The 20,926-nt window shown below is 41.1% G+C and overlaps 1 protein-coding gene across 1 annotated transcript; it reads right to left on the bottom strand.

Annotated features, from left to right (window-relative positions):
• Positions 1–805: 805 nt before the first annotated feature.
• ALOX5AP (arachidonate 5-lipoxygenase activating protein) lies at positions 806–18,340 on the bottom strand. Its single transcript, XM_075197948.1, has 5 exons — positions 17,879–18,340; positions 8,571–8,670; positions 2,798–2,868; positions 1,750–1,831; positions 806–1,101 (listed from the first exon to the last, which is right to left on the bottom strand). The coding sequence occupies exons 1-5, from the start codon at positions 17,946–17,948 to the stop codon at positions 939–941; spliced, it is 486 nt and encodes a 161-aa protein (XP_075054049.1). The 5' UTR covers positions 17,949–18,340; the 3' UTR covers positions 806–938.
• Positions 18,341–20,926: the final 2,586 nt, after the last annotated feature.

The raw sequence follows: 20,926 nt of genomic DNA, 5'->3' as shown, positions 1-20,926 counted from the left end.
TCTGTCCTTGAACCGTAACAGATGACTCTATTTTCATGTTTTTCATGTATTTGTGGCCATTATTATAATTGGGATTACTGCCCTTATCTTTTCCATATATATTCATAGTCATTATCATTGTTGACTATTCCCTTCATCATCGTCTTCAAGTGAGAGATACATTATTCTTATCACACCTGTTTACAGAGGAATTTAGTGTAACTCATTGGGGTATATTGAACAAGTGGAGATGTTGCTTATAGCAACCAATCAGATTCTAGTTATTTATTTAGTGCATTCTACAAAATGACAGCTAGAATCTGATTGGTTGCTATAGGCAACATCTTCACTTTTTCAAACCCGCACTTTAGTAAATATACCCAATCACCATAGTGATAGATAACACGCCTTGCTGCTACCTCATACAACTCCTACCAATTGTTTAATTACCTGGATCACGGAGTTACTCTTTTTTATGTAAGATTTGCAGTTCCTCTCTTCTATTTGTTATCCATTGATTTACTGCTCTTCCAGTTGTCTCAGTAATATATAGTGACTTGTCTGTTTTTGCCTGGGGTAATCACTAGTTATTTACTGCCAGTCGGGCAGGGATTTCCCGAGTCAGCCAGTCTTAGACCTTGTCAAGAGCTACAACCACGAATTCAGATGTGGAAGTAAAGGAGTTTGAGAAGAGATGAGATTTGTGTAAAACTGAAATTATCCACACACCCCAGGAAGCGCAGGTACCAGGAGGCAAGGGGGCTACATTAATAGCACTTAAAAGTCTATTCTGTGTAAGTAATTAAATATAAATTCAAGACATGTGTAAACGTGAAAGTGTATTTATTTATCTTAAAGGAATAATGACATCTAACATGTACATAACATGAGCAACCTTCAATGATGTCCATAATACAGATTTGAGATAGAAATTACAATTTTAATGTTTGTCATAACAATTATGGGATTAGCAGTAAAGGAGAGAAGGTGCCACTGACTGTCTTTATATACATCTCCATATCACTTCCAAAGAGGACCACAAGGTAATGGTTCAGAATCCCAGCCAGACTCATGGCGAACAGGAAAAATATAATACGCTTTCCGAAAATGTACCCAGGAGTGCTAAAAAAATACAAAACAAATTAAAAATCCAAACAAGTTAAAATAACTCTAAGGCATGTGACTAAATAAAATACATTGTCACTTCAACTAAATATTTTTTTTTGTTTTACAAATAATGGAGAACGTTATGTTTTCGTCGAATAAGACGCACTGAGGTTTTGATACCAAAGAACACAGCACTGAATTGATCAGATAGCTGCAAGTTTTGTACCTACCAGAAGGAATATCTAGAGGCCTGGTCTAAATAGGCTGTTTCTCCAAGCGGTGTAACCTCACATACTTGCTGTAAATAAGCTGCGCTAATACTGCCCCGATCCAACTCTGGGGACTCCATGTGCAACTTACGTTTTATATTCAACTTTAAGGGGAGGATTCTATTAGCCGTGAAGTGTCTCACGGACATTCCGCAGACACTTTGGTGGAGATTTCATAGAATGTTCGCGCACCACATCGCCGGCTATTGAACCTCCCCTTAATAAATTAGGCCAAAAATAAGAAGCATTACACCAAGACCAAATCATTATCCCATTAATAACCTAATGGCTGCAAACTTGTAACCCAGCAATTGTTTATGTGACATCTTTATTTTTAGCAATACTGAAAGAGTGGAGCAGCTGAAGTCACTGTGATATACAACGAACACGATACCTTTGTGTCTTCTCTCCCAGGTAACCGACAAAGTATTTCTGGCGGACAAATAAATACATGAGGCCAGCGAAGGCTGCGGGTGCTAAGGAATTAAAATACAGAAAGAAAGCATTTAGTTTGGCACCAGTTTCACATTGCCATTAGAGACTCTCATTTTCTGTTGAGTAAAACAAAGATAGTCCCAGTAGAATATACAATGAGCCAGGCTGCGAGACCTCTGGAACTCATGTACTGATGTAGAGAATGCTGGGAGTGAGTGTGGTTAGCACTGCTCTGCTTGCATTTGTGTTTATAACAGATGTTAAAAAGGAAACATCCACCTTTATCAAAACTTTTTTTGTCCTCTAATATGTCATTACAGCTCCTTAACAAACATATGTTTTTGGTTAGATAAACTCTCTAGCAGTGTATCCACAGCGTTGTGAATACACTGACAGAGGTTTTACTATCTCAGGGGGCGTCCGTAGGTCGTAATCCTTAGCAGATTTTTGGCTCCCACTGGCATTTCATGTGCATAGTTGCCAACATTGGCAGCTTGTGTCCCGGGAGGTCTGTGGAGCAGGTGGGTGTGTGGGGGAGGGGCTCTCAAAGAATCGTGCCATTAGCCCCACCCCCAATGCTGTCACCATCCTTTTGGACCAATAAAAGTAGGGGGCGGGCCACAACTTTTCCACAGCCGGTCGGGACCCAGATTTCGGGAGTCTCCCGGAAATTCCAGGAGAGTTGGCAACTATGGTCATGTGACCAATATCTGTGCGTTCTGAAATTCCCAGTGTGAGAAGCTATATGTGCAGAGGTTAAAATCCGCCATTGTCTGACAGATGGCGCAGCGATGAAGTACAGCAAATTACTACAGCGGCCTGCAGAGATAAAGCCCTTCACTTTCTGCACATCCAGGTGCTGTTAGATTCACTATACTAGATAGTGTATCTAACCATTGATATAAACTAGATAGGACCCTGCAAGGGGTCTATGTCTCACATTTCTGCAAGTCTGTAACTTGTGCTAAACCACAGGTAATTATTTAAAGACTCTGAGCTTATGTTACCTTGGCTACATAATAATCCGGCGCACCAAAGCACGACCAGGAATGTAGGATACGCATCAATGCAGTTTTGGCTGAAAAAGATAAAAAAAAAAACATTAAGAACTGTACACAGTGTTTTAACCACAGGAAACAAGGTTAATTTTTGAAGCACATATCTGACATCATTGTGGTTAGTTATGTGCAACTGTGACCTTGAGAGTGACTCAATTTGTTTCAAGCTAGATGGCTGCAATTGTAAGCACACAAAGAAATTGAATGTATCCATGGTCATAAATAGCTGATCTTACTATTAGACTGATTATATGCCGAATTATGTCATGTTTCATTTAATTTTAAAGGGAGCTAATTAGCTGTGTAAATAGTTGCAAAGCTGGACCCCCACAAGTGAGGTGTCATCTTTCATTGGAAGAGCCAGAATCCAGCATTTGATTCTCTCAGAAGATCTTCCTACACTCATACATCCATTTGTGTCTTCACACTTGGACCACTGTAATGCACTCAGCACCTGATGATTGGTTCAGGTCACCCTGGGCTGAAATGCTAGTGCCGCCCCCTCGCCGTCCACGGCAGGTTAATACGCAGAAGATAAGAACTAACTGACCCTTAAATTAAAATCCAGCATCCTTCTATCCCCTCCAAACAATGTTTATGTTCCTGCCTTTTGGAAACTCAGCTCCACTTGGCTTTTACATGGGTCACGACCAGGGCCAGACTTGGACTAAAAATCAGCCCTGGCATTTAAGGTACACAGGCCCACCTCAGTTCCAGCAGGAAAGAAAACATGTGCCGCCGCGCAGCAGCGGCGCCAAACAGGGTGTGACCTCATTGTGCTGTGGGTGTGGCCAACATGGGGCATTGATACATACATTATAATAATACATTACATTTATCATTTTAGACAAATACACAGGCACTAGTATTAGAAGCACATAGCTTTGCCTTCGCAAGCAGTACGTTGTGAAGCGGGACATACCTCCCAATTGTCCTTGCAGTCGGACCAGATCCTGACTAAGGGAGACATTCACCCAAATTGAGGACTGCCCCACCAGATTCAGGACAGTTGGCAGACTGTTCTGCTCTCTCCTACCTGTCTTGGTCACTTTCACCACTTGTAGCAGCTGGTTTCTTTAGCTCAGTTCATTCTTGTCTTGATCCTGGATATTGGATGCCTTATTTTGATAAAAAAAAAATGGGTACATGAGATTTAGAAAACTCCCTGGTGTTAACAATAGCACTCACGTTTTATAATTAGGCCTCCCTCCAGTCCCCACAATAATAATATTCACATTTAATAAGTAGACCTATTTCCCTCCAACCAGCCCCAACATTAAATTAACAGTATACCCATTTACTGAAAACATATTTCCCTCCCTCCAAACAGTCCCAGCAATAAATTAAATAGCATTAAAGTTTAATAAATATAGCCATTTTCCACAACCATCCCCGACAATAAATAATTCATATTCACATTTAATAAATAGCCCTCCTCCCCAAAATCATATTACACACGCAAAATAACACTACAATCAATGGCGCAAGAGTACTCAGAGGCAGCTTATAGCAAATTCAAAAAAGTCACACCAGTACCTACTCATATCAACCAAAACAACAGCAAGAATTTGCTGACAAGCGCCAATATATGTAGGGAAAAAGGAAAAAATATATGAAGTAATAGAGCAAGGATGTAATTACTTCTCCAAGCATCAAATAACATTAATGGCAGATAAAATATAATCCCATTCAATATGGAAGTACACACAAAAGTTTAGTCCAAAGTCCTGGATTCCAAAATGTAAATAGGGTCTTCTATAGTGTACCCGGTCCACTCGCGAATAACCCAATATACATAAAAGAAAACAAAAAACAAACAAACATATTACACACACACACACACACACACACACAGACACTTACCTTACATCCAGCAGCAGCACTCTGCACGCTGCTCGGCAGAAGGAGAATCAGTGACAGCCGCCTATGCGAGCAATCACATGGGACAGCACCACGTGACAGGTGCCGTCCCATGTGATTTCTCACATAGGCGGCTGTCACTGATTCTCCGTCCGCCGAGCAGCGCGCAGAGTGCTACTGCTCGGCGGACATGGGGACCGGCCCCTCTGGCCATCGGCCCTTCTGGCATTTGCCAGAAGTGCCAGTTGGCCAGTCCGGCCCTAGTCACAACAATTTTGCACCCCCCACCTCAAGCCTATCGCCCTAGGCTGCTGCCTAGTTAGCCTATTGGATAATCAGGCCCTGGAGGCACTGTACTTGGTTCTCCCAGAAAAACAACTGCGCCGCTTGCAGCTAGTACAAAATACAGCAGCCGCTGTTAACTAACCAGCCCTGTTCCTGCCACATAACGTCTGTTTTCTATTCCCTTCAGAGGCTGCCTGTATTATGGCAACTCTGTTTTAAGACTGGCTTATTGACATTCAAAGCCCTACACAACTTCAAGCAGCTTCTGATTCCCTACTCGCCCACTCACTCAGTTTGATGCACAGATGAAGGACTACTAACAGTTCCTAGAATCTCCCACAACTCATTTGGGGCTCGAGCTTTCAGCTTTACGGCCCCTGCTCTCTGGAGCTCACTGCCTCATACAGCCCGCCAGGCCCCCGGGCTACAAATCTTCAAAAACAAATTAAAGACTTACTTGTTTACTCAAACATATCATTAATGCCCTCTCATTTTCTAAAAACCCAAATACTTAGCTCTCTCTTCTGTAATCTATTAATCCTTTATATGTTTATTTTATAAAGCACTTTCAGTTCTATTGGGAAAATAGTGCATATAAATAAAATTATTACTATTATTATTATTATTATTATTATTATTATTATTATTATTATTTTGGCTGTGTTTAACTCAAAGGTGCATAGTAATATATGGGGTAATGCTTCGCCGTATTGTGAAATCTATTAGAAGTCACCAAGTTCAGCAGTATATACGCAAACGGGCTGTTCACAGTGTACCATACAAGATATAAAGAGATTTGTGGGAAGAACACATTGACACCAGTATATTCTAACCTTTCATGCTGTACTGTTGAGCTCTGATAATCTTTATAACAGTACAATTGGCCATATGTTTAAAAAAGGAAAGTGTACAGTACTTATAAATCAGCTGCAACACATTTAACAAGTACCTGTTACCTACACGCGCTGCAGACATTTGAAAATGGCCAAGAAGCAGCCTACATCAGCTTAGGTCCCGCTGTGCACATTAACTTGGGCAAGTGCTCAGAGCTGGTAGTCTCTGGTTCTTGCCCTATAAAGCAGGGGTCAGGGACTTTTTTTACCTTTTACCCCCATGTATATTTAGATACGCCAACGTTACCCCCTTGATTTGAAAGGAAGGAATTCATATATTATTAATTATTGGAATTCAAAATTTCTTTGAAAACTTCAACTTCAAAACTTCAGGTTTTAGAGAAATGATGTTGCTTCATTTTTGATACGAGAGCATCAATATTGGGGCATTTTGATGTCAGAGCAATTTGGATACAGTCTTCAGCCTCCAATCAATTTCTCTGCTTTGTTTTTATGTTTGTTAGAGCGGAAAATCCTTGTTTGCAAAAGTAGGTTGTTGCAAAAGGCAGCGACTTTTTGACTGCCTCCTCATGTGAAATTTTGATGCCTTTGCAGCAGTTGAAATCCAAAAATATGACAGATCTGCTTTGTTTTCAAATACAATACGTGCTTCATTATTGCATCAAAACTCAAGAAGTGCCTCTGCCAACCCTTGAGGCTCTTCTGGTACAACAGCAATTTCACATTTAAAGAGGTCTACAATCCAACTGACAGCATGTGAATCGGCAGCATTACCCCCAGGAATTTCATTTTTACCCCATTTGGGCTAATTTACCCCTGTTCCCTGACCACTGATCTAAAGGGATACATTTTGTGCCTTCATTTTGCACTGAGGAGGAGAAGCTCATTTGTAGACGCACACTGAACAAAGTAATAATAAAAAGCTTGCCACAAAAAAATGATCCCTGTATTAAAGACATGACAGAGGACTCCTTAGGGAAAAACAAAGCATGAAAGTGGTACTAAAGTGGTAGGAGGTTGGTCTTTAACCTGACATTTACAGTGCGTTTCTTCAGAGCTTTTCGCTCTCTCGTGATCTGTCTCTGCATTCTAGAAGCGCGCCTATGTGTGCAGAGGTCTTTCCCGCGAGCAGAGAGTAGATGTGTCCTCTCAGCTGACCATCTAGTTGCGCCACTGTAAAATCAGCTTCCAGAGCGCTTCTTAAATGTTTCCCAGTGAAAGCAGCCAGTTTGTGAGCTGAACAAATACTATGAGAACGCAGCCTATCAATCAATAATAAGGAGCCCAGAGCAATATTCATTCAATATGACATTCTTATAAATTTTGGTCAAGTCCGCAAAATGACTGTCTCTACTGTGTGAAGATGACAGGTGCTTTTGACTTTTTGGGTTGAGTGGATCCAAGATTACAAAGCCATATATGTATAATGCAAAAGCTTGTGTTTTAAATTTGAATTGATATGCAGGATAGATACTATGGGTATGAATATCTGTACACATTGTGTTCTGTTATTTAAATATTGTTCCTTTTACTCTTTACTTCTATGAAGAGGTGCATTGTTCTGCCCTGATGTTACATTTTCTTTAATAAAGTACTGCATATAGCGCTGAAAAGAATGGAGGAAATGACATGTATGGAACTGAGGGTTGGTGCGGGTGGATGCTGGATAGACATGAAAGATACAAGGAAAGAAGGGCAAACCTGAAGCAGTTTGGTTCACATTAACAAAAAGTTGTTAATTTTTTTTGACAGGTGTATAAAAAGTTATTTTTTAATGTACTGTTGAATCATTGCTTATGTTTTATAATTAGCTGTTAAAAAATACATTTCAACTAAAATAACTTTTTTCTAAAAGGTTTTATTGAGTTTTCGGTAAATATAAGCAGCGGGGTACAGAAGGAAAAAAGGGGGCTATCTGACACCTAACAGCATTCAGTGTGTGCCATATTATTCCCTAAATGTGCTATTACGTGTCTGGAATGGTTCGAAGTAATAAAATATGAAATGAAAGCAGGCATGAATACCAAATTTTAAGAGAAAACACTACCGTCGAGTTTTGTTTGATGTGGAGGATGAAAGTGAAACTGTATCGCTGAGTGCAGGTTTGATGGCCACCCAAACTCTAGAGCTGTGGGGTGAGTGTCAAAGAGCATACTGAACCATGTGATTGCTGTGAAATAAAGTTTTAGGTTGGGTACTACAAGGACCCTTCCTCTACAGATTTGTGAAAGGTCTGTATTCTCACACACAGCCATCGTCTCAGCTAGATAAATGTTGTCATTTTGCACTGTACTTCTTAGGATCCTTTGCTGGTACGTCAACCAGTAAGGATTAGAACACGTATAACAGCCTCAGCATCGTGTTCATCTTGACTATGTTGGCCTGTCTGGACCATGAGATATAAATCGAATTCCATTCAGAAGATTAGTCACTATATTTCTGAATGGCGCAGGGTAATAATTACAAAACATTTAATAGTTAGTAAGGTCTCACAATATATATGACCTTGTGATTCTGCCAACGAAAATTCAGGTGGCAGATTTAGATCTAGAACGTTGGTCTTTTCCAAATTAATCTGAAAGTTGAGTACTTTGCCAAATAAGTAGATTTCCTGGACGACTGTGAATAGCAAAATCTTGCCATAGTAGAGTAATTAGCTATATATATAAAATGATCAAACAGTGTAATAAAATTATATTACTTAAAAAGTCACATGAACTCACTTTGCTGTGTATACTTTCTCAAAGCTAGGGGAGCCAATCCTCTGGAAACTCTTTGAATGATGGTTCTTTGATTCATGTTCCACTTTAAACGCAAATGATACTGAAACATAAACAGAACAGATATTAATATTAGAGATGGTCACCGTGTTTTGGTTTTGGATTCGGTTTTGGATCTGGATTACCGTTGTGTTTTGGTTTTGGTTTTGGTTTTGCAAAACCGCCATTGCGTGTTTTGGTTTTGGTTTTGGTTTTGTTTGGTTTTGTTTTGCTATTTTTTGGGAAAATCCATGTTTTTGGGCCTAAATTAACCCAATCTAGTGCTCCAACTGTTTTAGAGACAAGTAATCTAATTGTTGAGGTAATAAATCATCCAAAAAAACAGTTTAATTCTTCGTTGGTAGGCCTATTCTACACACAAAACAGATTGTCTTCCTCTCCATCTATGCATATTGGCAATGCAGCCATCGTCTTTGAATGTATATTACACCCTACACTTATAGTTAAATATGTAAAGAAATGGAAAAAGCCAGTTTGGTTTCTGTCTCTCAAGGCCCCCTCCACTTGTATAAAATACCAAAAAATTCAGCCATTATAGACTGTACAATATTAATTGACATGGAGAAAGCCAGTTTGGTTTCTGTCTCTCTAGGCCCCCCTCCACTTGTATAAAATACTAAAAAATTCAGCCATTATAGACTGTACAATATTAATTGACATGGAGAAAGACAGTTTGGGGTCACTCTGTCTCTCTAGGCCCCCCTCCACTTGTATAAAATACCAAAAAATTCAGCCATTATAGACTGTACAATATTAATTGACATGGAAAAAGCCAGTTTGGTTTCTGTCTCTCTAGGCCCCCCTCCACTTGTATAAAATACCCAAAAATTCAGCCATTATAGACTGTACAATATTATGAAAAATGGACAAAGCCAGTTTAGGGTCACTCTGTCTATGACACCCTACCCTTAAGGATAAATTGCCCTAACAGCAGCCTTTCAAGATGGTATGTGATATGGAAATGCCACAAGTCCCTTTCCTCTTTGGGGGTAGATTGCACCCTACACTTACATTGAAAGTTTTAAAAAGATGTTATCGGCATCATCTTCAGCTTAATCCTCACCCTCATCAGTGTGTACGTCATCATCACAGACTATCAATTCATCGCCGCTTGAATCCGCCATTAGAGAACAGTCAGTGCTTGGATGTCTTGGATGGTGAAGGCCTTCCTCGTGGAAGATGTAGTTCATTTTTATAAACATCATTTTCTCCACATTTTTGGGAAGTAACCTTCTACGGCGATCACTGACTAAGTTCCCTGCTGTGCTGAACACTCGTTCAGAGTACACACTGGAGGGTGGGCAGCTTAGGTATTGCAAAGCAAGTTTGTACATGGGTTTCCAAATGGCCTGCTTTTCTTCCCAGTAAGGAAAGGGACTGTCTGACATTTCCATATCAACTACCTCTTGAAAGTAATCCTCCACCATCCTTTGCATGTTTATACTCATATTGGATGGAGTTATGGGCAAAGTGACACATTTTTTTGAAAAATCCTTCAAACCAGCCCAGATGTTAAATTGTTCTCGTCTGCCCCCTGTGTCTTCCCTGCTTCTTTTTTGGAAATTTAATTTTTTACGAGCAACAGCTTGAGAAAGTGAAGGAGGACACATCGTCAAGCCGAGGCCCAGTTCAGCGGCCAACTTGCTGAGCAATAGCTCCTTGCAAAAGTTCACATCTCGCTCATTTACAAGTAAAGACTCAATGTAGGTTTTAAACCTTGGATCAAGCACAGTGGCCAAAACGTACTGATCCGAGTTCAATATCTTAATAACTCGAGGATCATTGTGAAGCGAATTAAGTACTTGATCGACAAGGCCAACATACTTTGCTGAATTGCTTGCTTTCAGCTCCTCCTTCATTTTCTCAAGCTGCTTTTCCAATAGTCTAATTAAAGGAATGACTTGGCTCAAACTAGCAGAGTCTGCACTGACCTCACATGTCACAACTTCAAATGGTTTCAGCACCTTGCACAGCACTGAAAGGATTCCCCACTGTGCAAGAGTGAAATACATCCCCCCTCCTTTCCCAATGTCATGACTTGTGCAATATGCTTGGATGGCTTTGCGCTGTTCCTCCATCCTCTGAAGCATGTACAGGGTGGAATTCCACCGAGTTACCACCTCTTGCTTAAGTTGGTGGCAGGGCAAGTTAAACTGCTCTTGGAGCTGCTGTAATCTCCTACATGCTGTGGCTGAATGCCTGAAATGGCCTGAAATTTTACGGGCCACCGAAAGCATCTCCTGCACCTCACGGTTATTTCGTAGGAAGCTCTGCACCACCAAGTTGATGGTGTGAGCAAAACAGGGAATATGTTGGAAATCACCCAGCTGTAATGCTCGCACTATATTGTTGGCGTTATCTGAAATGACATACCCTGGGGAGAGTCCGAGTGGTATAAGCCATGCATCAATCACATCTCTCAGTTTGCGTAACAAATTGTCAGCCGTATGCCTGTTAGTGAAGCCGGTGATACAAAGAGTGGCCTGCCTGTGACAAATGTTACGTAGTGGTGTACATGCTGCTGCTGTTCCTGCTGGTGAATGACCAACCCAGTGGGCTGTCACAGTCATATAGTCTTTGGTTTGGCCACTTCCACTTGTCCACATATCTGTGGTTAAGTGAACAGTGGGCAGAATGGCATTTTTCAGCGCAATCTCTACATTTTTACACACTTTTTGGTATAGTTGTGGAATAGCTTTACGGGAGAAATGGTGTCGCGATGGAATTCTGTAACGCGGACACAAAACCTCAATTAACTGTGAAAAACCAGCTGCGTTTATTGTGGAGATTGGACGCAGATCTAACACTAACATTGCAGCCATGGCGTCTGTGATTCGCTTGGCGACTGGGTGACTGCTATCATATTTGCTTCCCCTCGCAAATGATTGTTTCACAGTTAATTGCTGAAATGTAGGACTGCTCATTTTATTAACCTGCCTCTGGGATGACGATTCACCCCCAGCAGCAGCAACAGCAGCAGCAGGACTAACGCTTTCTTCAGAGGAATCAATAATAGTGCCGGAGTCATCCAGCCTTAAGTGGGATGCCGGGCTAACTCCGAGCGCTACTGAGGATATTGATGAGGATGGTGTGGTGGGTGTATTTTGTAGCCGTCGGTATGTCGGTGAGCGGAGGGTCTTAGCTGATGAGGGAGTGCTTGTATTCTTTTGGGAAGAACTTTCAGCTTTTCCCAACACTTTGCCATGAACTCTCGTTAAATGGCGTAACATAGACGAGGTTCCAAGATGGTTAAGGTCCCTCCCTCGACTGACTGTGGCTTGACATACACTACAAATGGCTATACAATTGTTGTCTGGATTTGGGTAGAAATAATTCCACACATAAGAAGTGGATTTTTTTGTTTTATGCCCAGGCATGACAATGGCCTTTTTCTTGTCACGTGCCAGAACTGCTGCCACTGGTGCAGGACTTACACAAACAACCTCATCCTCATCAACATCCTCATTAGCGCCCTCGTCGCCTACACAAATCTCCCCCTCATCCTCTTCTAATTCCAAAGTGGCATCCTTAATTTGGGTATCACCGGCTACACTCGGGCTATTAAGGCACACATCAGCAGAATGCTCACGATTAGACATCCCACTGTTGGATGGACTCTCCACAGGGATTGTTGTCATTTGTGAATCAGAGCAAATATTCTCCTGTAATGCCTCACTGTTATCTTGCAGCTCGGCTTTGACGCGTAACAGTAGTTGTGCACCAATTGTAGGCTGGGTAACTTTTTGGGATCTGCCACTAATAGCCAAAGGTGAAGGCCTCATTCTCTCTTTGCCACTGCGTGTGTAGAATGGCATGCTTGCAATTTCTTTTTTATCGTCACTTAACTTTTGCTCAGTTACACTTCTTTTTCGCTTCAATACAGTAAATTTTTTTTTGGGGGTTTTTTTTTGCACTAATTTGAAAACACTCTGTTGTTTGACATCGCCTTGGCCAGATGACGTACTGGGAACACTAACATCAGGACTGGTGACAGAACCTGGTTGCTCATTCAGATCATATGTGGACTGCTTTGAATCCATTCTGAGCGCAAACCACTGGGGAGTGCTAAAAATTATTTAGTAGATACTGCTGATAGAAATGACTTTTGACAGCCAGAAATATTAATGCACAATTAGGGAGGACACCCCAAAAGCACTGAGGAGTGCTACAAATTATTTAGTAGATACTGCTGACAGATATGACTTTTGACAGCCAGAAATATTAATGCACAATTAGGGAGGACACCCCAAAAGCACTGAGGAGTGCTAAAAAATTATTTAGTAGATACTGCTGACAGATATGACTTTTGACAGCCAGAAATATTTATGCACAATTATGGGGGACACCCCAAAAGCGCTGGGGAGTGCCAAATATGAAGAAAAAATAATAAACCTCTATCCTCCTCTATGCACTAGCGATTTTGGTTAGAGCAATTGCAAGAACAATATTGTATTCTCTGTCCCTGCTCTAATTAGCCTATGACTACACCCTGCTCTCTCCCTCTGTCAAATGGCGATGGATTGCTGTGGAGGCGTGTATTTATAAAGTTGAAGTATCGCGAGAACCGAGCCCCGAGATCCGACGACGTCACAATGACGTTCGGCCTCGATTTGGATTCGGAATGGGCGGGAGAGTACCGAGCTGCTCAGCTCGGTCCTCGGATACCCAAAGTTCGGGTGGGTTCGGTTCTCGGAGAACCGGACCCGCCCATCTCTAATTAATATACAAAGTGCATGAAATAAAAATGCAGGACTACAAACAGGCAGTAACATGTGATAAACTATTTGCTGGTTCCATAACAAATGAAGGTCTGTGAAAAAAGTCTAGTTTTCTAAATATGTATACAATATATATCAATATGCAAATATCAATTGGTAGGGTAATAAATCAAGTATCCGAGTCATCATTAAATTGTGTGTTGTAAGAATAAAAATCTACCCTGACCCTGTATATATATATATATATATACATATATATATATATATATATATATATATATATATATATATATATTGCTGTAAAATGCTATCATATTTAAAACCTGATATACAGAAACAGTACAGACATGAGACATAGGGTAAAAGACCTTGCCCGTGAGAGAGCTTATATTCTTAAGGGAGGGGATGATGACAGATAGAAGTGGCCATGGTGGTATATAGGTCTATGAACTACAGAGTCCTGGACCGTTCAGATGGCGCAGAAGCCTAGATGGGCAATGTCCTGGATGGAGCGGGGGTCATGATGGTCTCTGGGCTTAGGTAGTGTAGAAGTTTGGATGGTGCCCAGGGAGGTATGATTGTGGCAATGTAATCAGCAATGATTTTTGATATATGTGTTACCTGCTTAATTGAGAAATTTCTGAGACATAGAGGGGAATTCAATTGCCCCCAGAATAGCGCTGCTGTAAATGTACTACCTTTATTACGGTAAATTTAACACGGATTTCTGCTCGCTGCTCAGGGAGCCACAAGCAATAGTGGTAATAGTGCACAGGCCGCGTTACTTTTTACAATAAAGCGGCCAATTGAGTGTGCCCCATAGACAGGGCCGGATTAAGGGAATGGAGGCCCCTGGGCTAAGGGGGTCTCCATTCCCCCATGAGGCCCCCCTTGTGAGCCACTACCCCCTTGAGGCCCCCACGTGTGCCCCCTCCCCCCAAGCGCTTACCTCCTTCTCCTGTCCCTGTTGTCCTTCCGCGGCGCATTGTAAGCTCCTTACTGAGGATATATTCTGAGAGTGAGACTCATAGTCTCACTCTCACGAGATCTCCTCAGTAAAGAGATCACTGAGCGCCGCGGAAGGACAACAGGGACAGGCTCAGCAGCATTGATCGGGCCGGGGGCACCCCCGCACCGATCAATACTGCTGCTGAGCACTTTCAAGGGCCTCCTGGATGCCCGAGGCCCCTGGGCTGTAGCCCAGTTAGACCTAGGGTTCATCCGGCCCTGCCCATAGAGTATGTGAGAGAAATGTTACACAAATGTTGAAAATGTAAAAAAAAAAACAAGACCGGTTACTATTTAGTAAATGTTGTGCTAGCCTGTAGAAATGTGGGTAAATGTGCAGAAATAGATGCACGAGTTGAGAAAGGGGAAGAAACCGCTTTTTGCATTTTGAAATACACATGTGAATTTTTGTAGCTCAGTAAATGACCCCCCTTCCTGTCGTCTTATCTATATAATCTCTCACAGTGTTTGTTAACACTGTCAATGGTATGTCTTCTTTCCAGGGCCGGATTAACCATAGGGCTAACTGGGCTACAGCCCAGGGGCCTATGGCATCAAGGGGGCCCTTGAAAGTGCTCAGCAGCAGTATTGATCGTTCGGGGGCGCCCCCGGCGCGATTAGTGCTGCTGAGCACTTTCACTGCGGTCCTTCCCCGGCGTGCTGTAGTCTCCTTACTGAGGAGATCTCGTGAGTCTCACTCTCACGAGATCTCCTCAGTAAAGAGCGTACAGCGCGCTGGAGAAGGAGGTAAGTGCCAGGGAAGGGGGGGGGGGCGGGTAGCTCGGATCACGGGGGAGGCCCTCCCGGGGGAATGGAGGCCCCCTTAGCCTAGGGGCCTCCATTCCCTTAATCCGGCCCTGCTTCTTTCACATAGCTCCCCTCTTTTGACCTTTTAATGAAAGCCATTGAACTATGTCCTTTTCCAGCCAGTAATATATATATATATATATATATATATATATATAGGTGTGTAACCACGCATACTGTGCTATTAAATCAAGTTGCTTAAAATACAGACAATTCTCTGTTATGCATTAAATATTTGAGTAAAATGGAGATACTAATACAACAGACCACTTTATCTTACAATTACAATAAAATAATTAAAATGCTTAACAGCTATTATCCCTTACTGGACTTAAATCTCTTAAATAACATATGTAACTTCTTTGAATAATTGACACAAGACATAATTGTGGCAATAATAAAAGTAGTTTATTTTGCAAACCAATATGGTGGTGGAGAAAAGAGCGGTCAGTATGACATACGCCAGGCAACTAGGATGTCTTAGCATTAACCATGGAACATCCGCAAACGGCGGTGGTCAACCAAACAGAACCCCGAGCGCACATATCTACTCTGCTAAAAGGAGTGCAACCCAAGCCGAGCCACAGGGGTGGTACTCGCAAGGACTATAGCGGGTTCAGCATGCACATTACCGTAATGTGCGCCCCAACCATTGGCCATCGACTGCACTATGTTTTCCGGCAATACACCATCCAGGACCTCCACGAGCAAATGCCAGACACACCAGGAACTGTCAACAGACAACCAGAGAACAGCCCAACAAGCCATAGCAGGCACGGAGGTCCATCTAAACCAGAGAGGGTGGGCTGGCAACGTCTTAAAACTTCCAGAGAATGATTTAATCCCCTCCCCTATGACATCGGATGGGTGTACACATCCCCAGTTAAACTTTTGACCTTAGAAGGATAAATTTAGTTACATGATACAGCCTCAGCTTTTTATTTCCTTCCTGCTTACTTCATCCCTCAGTTCTTATTGAATCCATAACTATTGCAGTACCCAGTACCTATCTGAGCGAAAATGGGCATAAGACAAACAATTTAGTGTCTCATTTAGAATAAAGTCTCCTAAAAGAATTAGAATATAGATTTAAATAGAACAAAATGTTTCATTTTTTATTTATTTCTATTATTTTATACACTAGAACAGGCCTGGCCAACCTGTGGCTCTGCAGTAGATGTTACATTTCATCGTGCCCTGTCAGTTATTGGCTGTCTATCTACTAGCAAAGCATGCTGAGGCTTGTAGTTTCACCTGGAGGACCAATATGCAATATGTAGCACTTATGTATCAAACTAACAATGTCCAATAGATTGTAAGCTTGCGAGCAGGACACACTTACCTCTCTGTCTGTCTGTATTACACAGATTTGTCCCAATTGTAAAACACTACAGCAAGGTGCACACCTACTCTCCACTCTTGAGAGGCACGTTTTCACACTAGAAGAACGTGTAGGCGGTGGTACTCATAATCACGGCTTACTAAAAAACGTCAGTACTTACCACGACTCGAGGATCCCTAAACTCTGATGTCAGACATGCTGACATTGACGATTGTTTGCAAAAGTGAAGTGCAACCATTTCGACACATGAAGATCCCGGCTCCCAGAATGACGTCAGTTTTCACAGCGACAGTGTTATTGCGGCTGTTAAAGGGGCGATGCAAGGACGCGCGTGCTGCACAATGTCCATGACTTAGTAAAAAGCATTGTATGGCACGCGTGTGGAAACTGACGTCATTTTGGGAGCCGGGATCTTCATGCATCAAAATGGTTACACTTCACTTTTGCAAACAGTCGTCAATGTCAGCATGTCTGACATCAGAGTTTCGGGATCCTCGAGTCGTGGTAAGTACTGACGTTTTTTAGTAAGCCGAAATTTAGTACCTAACCCCGCGTAGGTCTGCTGAAAAGCTGAAAAATCTGAAGAGGTGCACCGTGCACCAGAGTAATTGTCACGTCAAAGTCCAAACTTATAGCACTTTACTACCTCTGCTTTTAGTTATATAAACTTTTTTTTTCTCCTAAAATGCAGCTTGTTTATGCTGCTTGAACTAATCATGAGAGTGCGGGGAGTGTTTCTATTAGATGTGCCACTATTGTGTAGAAAGTTTTATTTCATTGCTTGGAGTGTCCCTAGAAATTAGCTTCTCCCCCAACGTGCAACATAAAGTCATGAATTGGGCACTTACACAAAAATAGGCACAAATTGCGTTTGCATTTCAACAGAGGCTTTTTACACTATGGTAAATGATCCTTATTGATCCTATATCTAATATTGATTAACTGCACATTACAACATCTCTTGCCCTGAATGAATTTCTTAGTATCTCTATGAGTTAACATTTATTGTAGGAGAGATGTAATTTTCTTCAGCAACATTTTTCTCAAAATGATTAGCAGTATACTAAGAAAACAATGTTAAATATTCAATTGCGCAATGATCCCTTTTATATCAGAAATTCACCTCTTCTGATAACTACCAAGGTCACTAAGTATTTTAACTTGTTAGACATATCTAAAATCAAACTCTTTATGCTCCTTGATTGAGTAACATAATTAGAGCCTATGGGATTGTTTGCCAGATTCTATTTTGTTTCTAAGTACAATAAAATCATTAGTACAATTGTAGACACAGAAATGTTCACATGAGAGCCCTAAAAATACTAAGTACATAATATCAGCTCTACCAAATCCCAAACCACCAACAGTCTTCTTACCGTTTTGGACAACGCTGATCAATGTCACGATTGCCAGGAGGACAATATCCCCAATAAATTCCTGATCCATATTTCAGCCAGCAGCAGTAAGTGTCTTGAAGCAAGTGCTGACTAGGTACTAGTGTCACACTACTCTCCGGATGATACTCATCTATTTAAAAAGAGGAAGTTCTCTGAGTACAGTCAGCCCAGCCAAAGTATTTGCACATTCAGAGAAATAAAATGAGGTAATCGTCAGAGCGGTGTGAGTTTGAGGGGTGAAGCAACAGAGAAGTCTATGATGGGCCAAGGGAATATCATGGGATGCAATGTTTGGGTTGATATCAATCAGCTCTTTTAGCCCCCAGTGTGACGCATGACTTTCAATGGGAAGAATTTCAGAGCACTCCAGCTGTATAAATGCCGCTTCCAGTTATATTAGATGTCACTATGGCAGTGTCACAAGGCTTTTTAACTTGTAAAACACATCAAGGGTAATTTATGAAGGTCCAAAGGTGCAGTGCACATGATTTTTGTGACATTATGGCCCTATCTTTGGACAGTTTCCCCGAGACGGTCCTAGGCAACATATCAGGGTCCCTCCCCCCTCAGATTGCCAAAAATGCAAAACATAAAAATGAGATGGGATAATTGTTTTTAATTGTCAGCGAGGTTTTTTTTTTTATCGCGTCAAGTCATTTTAACGCTGTTTTTTATCATTTTAACTTTACCCGCAATTCAATTCCAATTGTAACGCTACGTTTTTTTCATGAAACGGTCCTCTCGCGCTCCAGTAGAAGGTCTAATGAAAGTATAGGGTGTGCGAGAGGCAGCCGCGTTAAAAGCTATTGAATTGTTTTTTAACGTGGCGGGTAAAACAGGAAAATATGCTGTTTTATCTCGCACCTCCTTGGGGTGTGTTAAAAGTAAAACCTGGAAACTATTTGAAATCATGTAATAATGTTGAAAAAAAGTTAAACTTATGTTTATCACTAATGCCTCACTTGTGTAAGTTGATTTTCTTGTGGAAAAATAATGAAATATAAAAAACATAAAAAATAAACTAAAATAAAATCACTAACTAATTATATCTATGTATGTTTTTGGTACAAATATAGATGTAGTAATGTGTTTCGGCAAGGTATAGATGATTGTATGGTAAAAAATAATGAAATAAAAAAATATGCTAAAGAAAGTACTGCAATGTAGATATTATCAGTGTGTAATGCAATCTAATGTATGGAAATGTATGCAAAACCTTTTTTTTGTGTTATACATGACAGCGTTAAAACTCCCCTAAAATCTCGCAAACACAATTTTTAACACGCATGTACTGTAATCTATATATTACAGTACATTTATTTTGGAATAATGTACTGTAATACATAGATTACAGTACATTATTACAAAATAAAAGACGACAAACAGAGTTATACCCTGCTCGCAACAGATGATACAATTGTATGTTTTAGCAACTGATCAGCCACAATTAATAGCAACATATACTCTACAGCAGAAGTTTAAATGTATCTGTGGTCTGCAAACTTAATTTGTTTTGGGGAATTAGGCTTGTCACCTAGCAACAGCTACTGGCAGGCCTGGCAATACCACTAAGCAATCTAAGGAGCTCAACATGTCCCTCATTCAGGGCTTTTTTTTTCCACCGCCACGCCCACATCCCCACTCTGAGTGCCGCCATGTTGGAGATGGTCTGAGAGTCTGGCTATGATGTCACAGCGCCACACTCCCAGTCTGACAGAGAAGATGCCGCTCCCTGAGGGAGCAGCGCCTGAGGTGGGTTGAGTGCCCGAGGAGCAGGAGGTGCACAAGGAGGGGTTCGGTGCTTCAGCCAGACCAGGCTACTGGCAAGCAAAGTTCATTGTCTTGACACAAAAGTCTAAATTAGAGATATTTGCATCTAAAGTCCTCCAATAGAGATAGGTGCATACAAGTCATATGCTTATGGCAGGTTGCATAGCGAATGAGCAACCATTTAAGTTGCCCCTCAGGCACTAGAATCACTAGACAGACCCCAGCTCTACAGCACAGTAAAATCAAATGCGTGCTACAAAGCCTTTCCACCCTCGCTATTTTAATCCTAGAATGTTTTGTAGATAATACACAGCAAAAAGGAAAGCAGAAATTACTCAAATTCATCTGAGGTTTTGACACTTCCCTTTGAAGCAGTTAGGATGAGGAAAGCCACAGCCATCTGACCACACACATCCTCTCTTGCAGAGTTGCATACGTGCTGCACCTTCTTCACTAGATCGTTCAGCAATCATTTAAATCAGTCTAAGCGACTTGCGCCTCTGCAGACGTTGTTGAACTTTAAAGTCATTGGTTAACAATCACTGATCTAATACCATATCGCAGTATTTCTTCCATCACAGACCACTTGTAGCTTATTGTAATTAATTTGGATGTACAGGAAATCATTCACTTCCTCCCCATTGCCAGATGTTTCATAAAGCTGTGATATTATTGTACAGAGGGTCGTTATTGCAATTATGCAAGGAAAAAAAATAACTTGTTTAAAGTTTAGCATGTATGTAATTTCTTGGTCATGCCACACGGACTGGCTGGAAACTTTTATCCTGAAGGACAAACATATGCAAGTTGCCTGAGTGTTTCTACCAGTGCCATGTTATGGAAAAATGGTAGAGACCAAAAAATGTGCAGACGTTATGTATATAATGTGGGTGTGATTTATATAACCCATGAAATATATGAAGAATTGTTAGGTCAAATAAAACACCTACCAGCCCCATCTGACTAATAAGGGTGTACTCGAAGCAGAAATTATAGTGACATCTGTATAACACATAGAGCATTCTAGTGACCAATATACAATACACAGATCATTCTGTTGATCAATGTACAATCCACAAAGCATTCTAATGACTGATATACAATACAGACTGCATTCTAGTGACCGATAATCAATGCACAGAGCATTCTACTCACTAATTTACAATCCTGTGAACATTCTGGTGATCTACAATACACAATACACAGATAATTCTAATGACTGATATAAAATACAGACTGCATTTTAGTAACCGATAT

Source organism: Mixophyes fleayi, chromosome 2, assembly GCF_038048845.1.
Source record: "Mixophyes fleayi isolate aMixFle1 chromosome 2, aMixFle1.hap1, whole genome shotgun sequence".
NCBI lineage: Eukaryota > Metazoa > Chordata > Amphibia > Anura > Limnodynastidae > Mixophyes > Mixophyes fleayi.
Note: the sequence above shows the minus strand (reverse complement) of the source record. Positions and strands in the feature narration are given on the sequence as shown.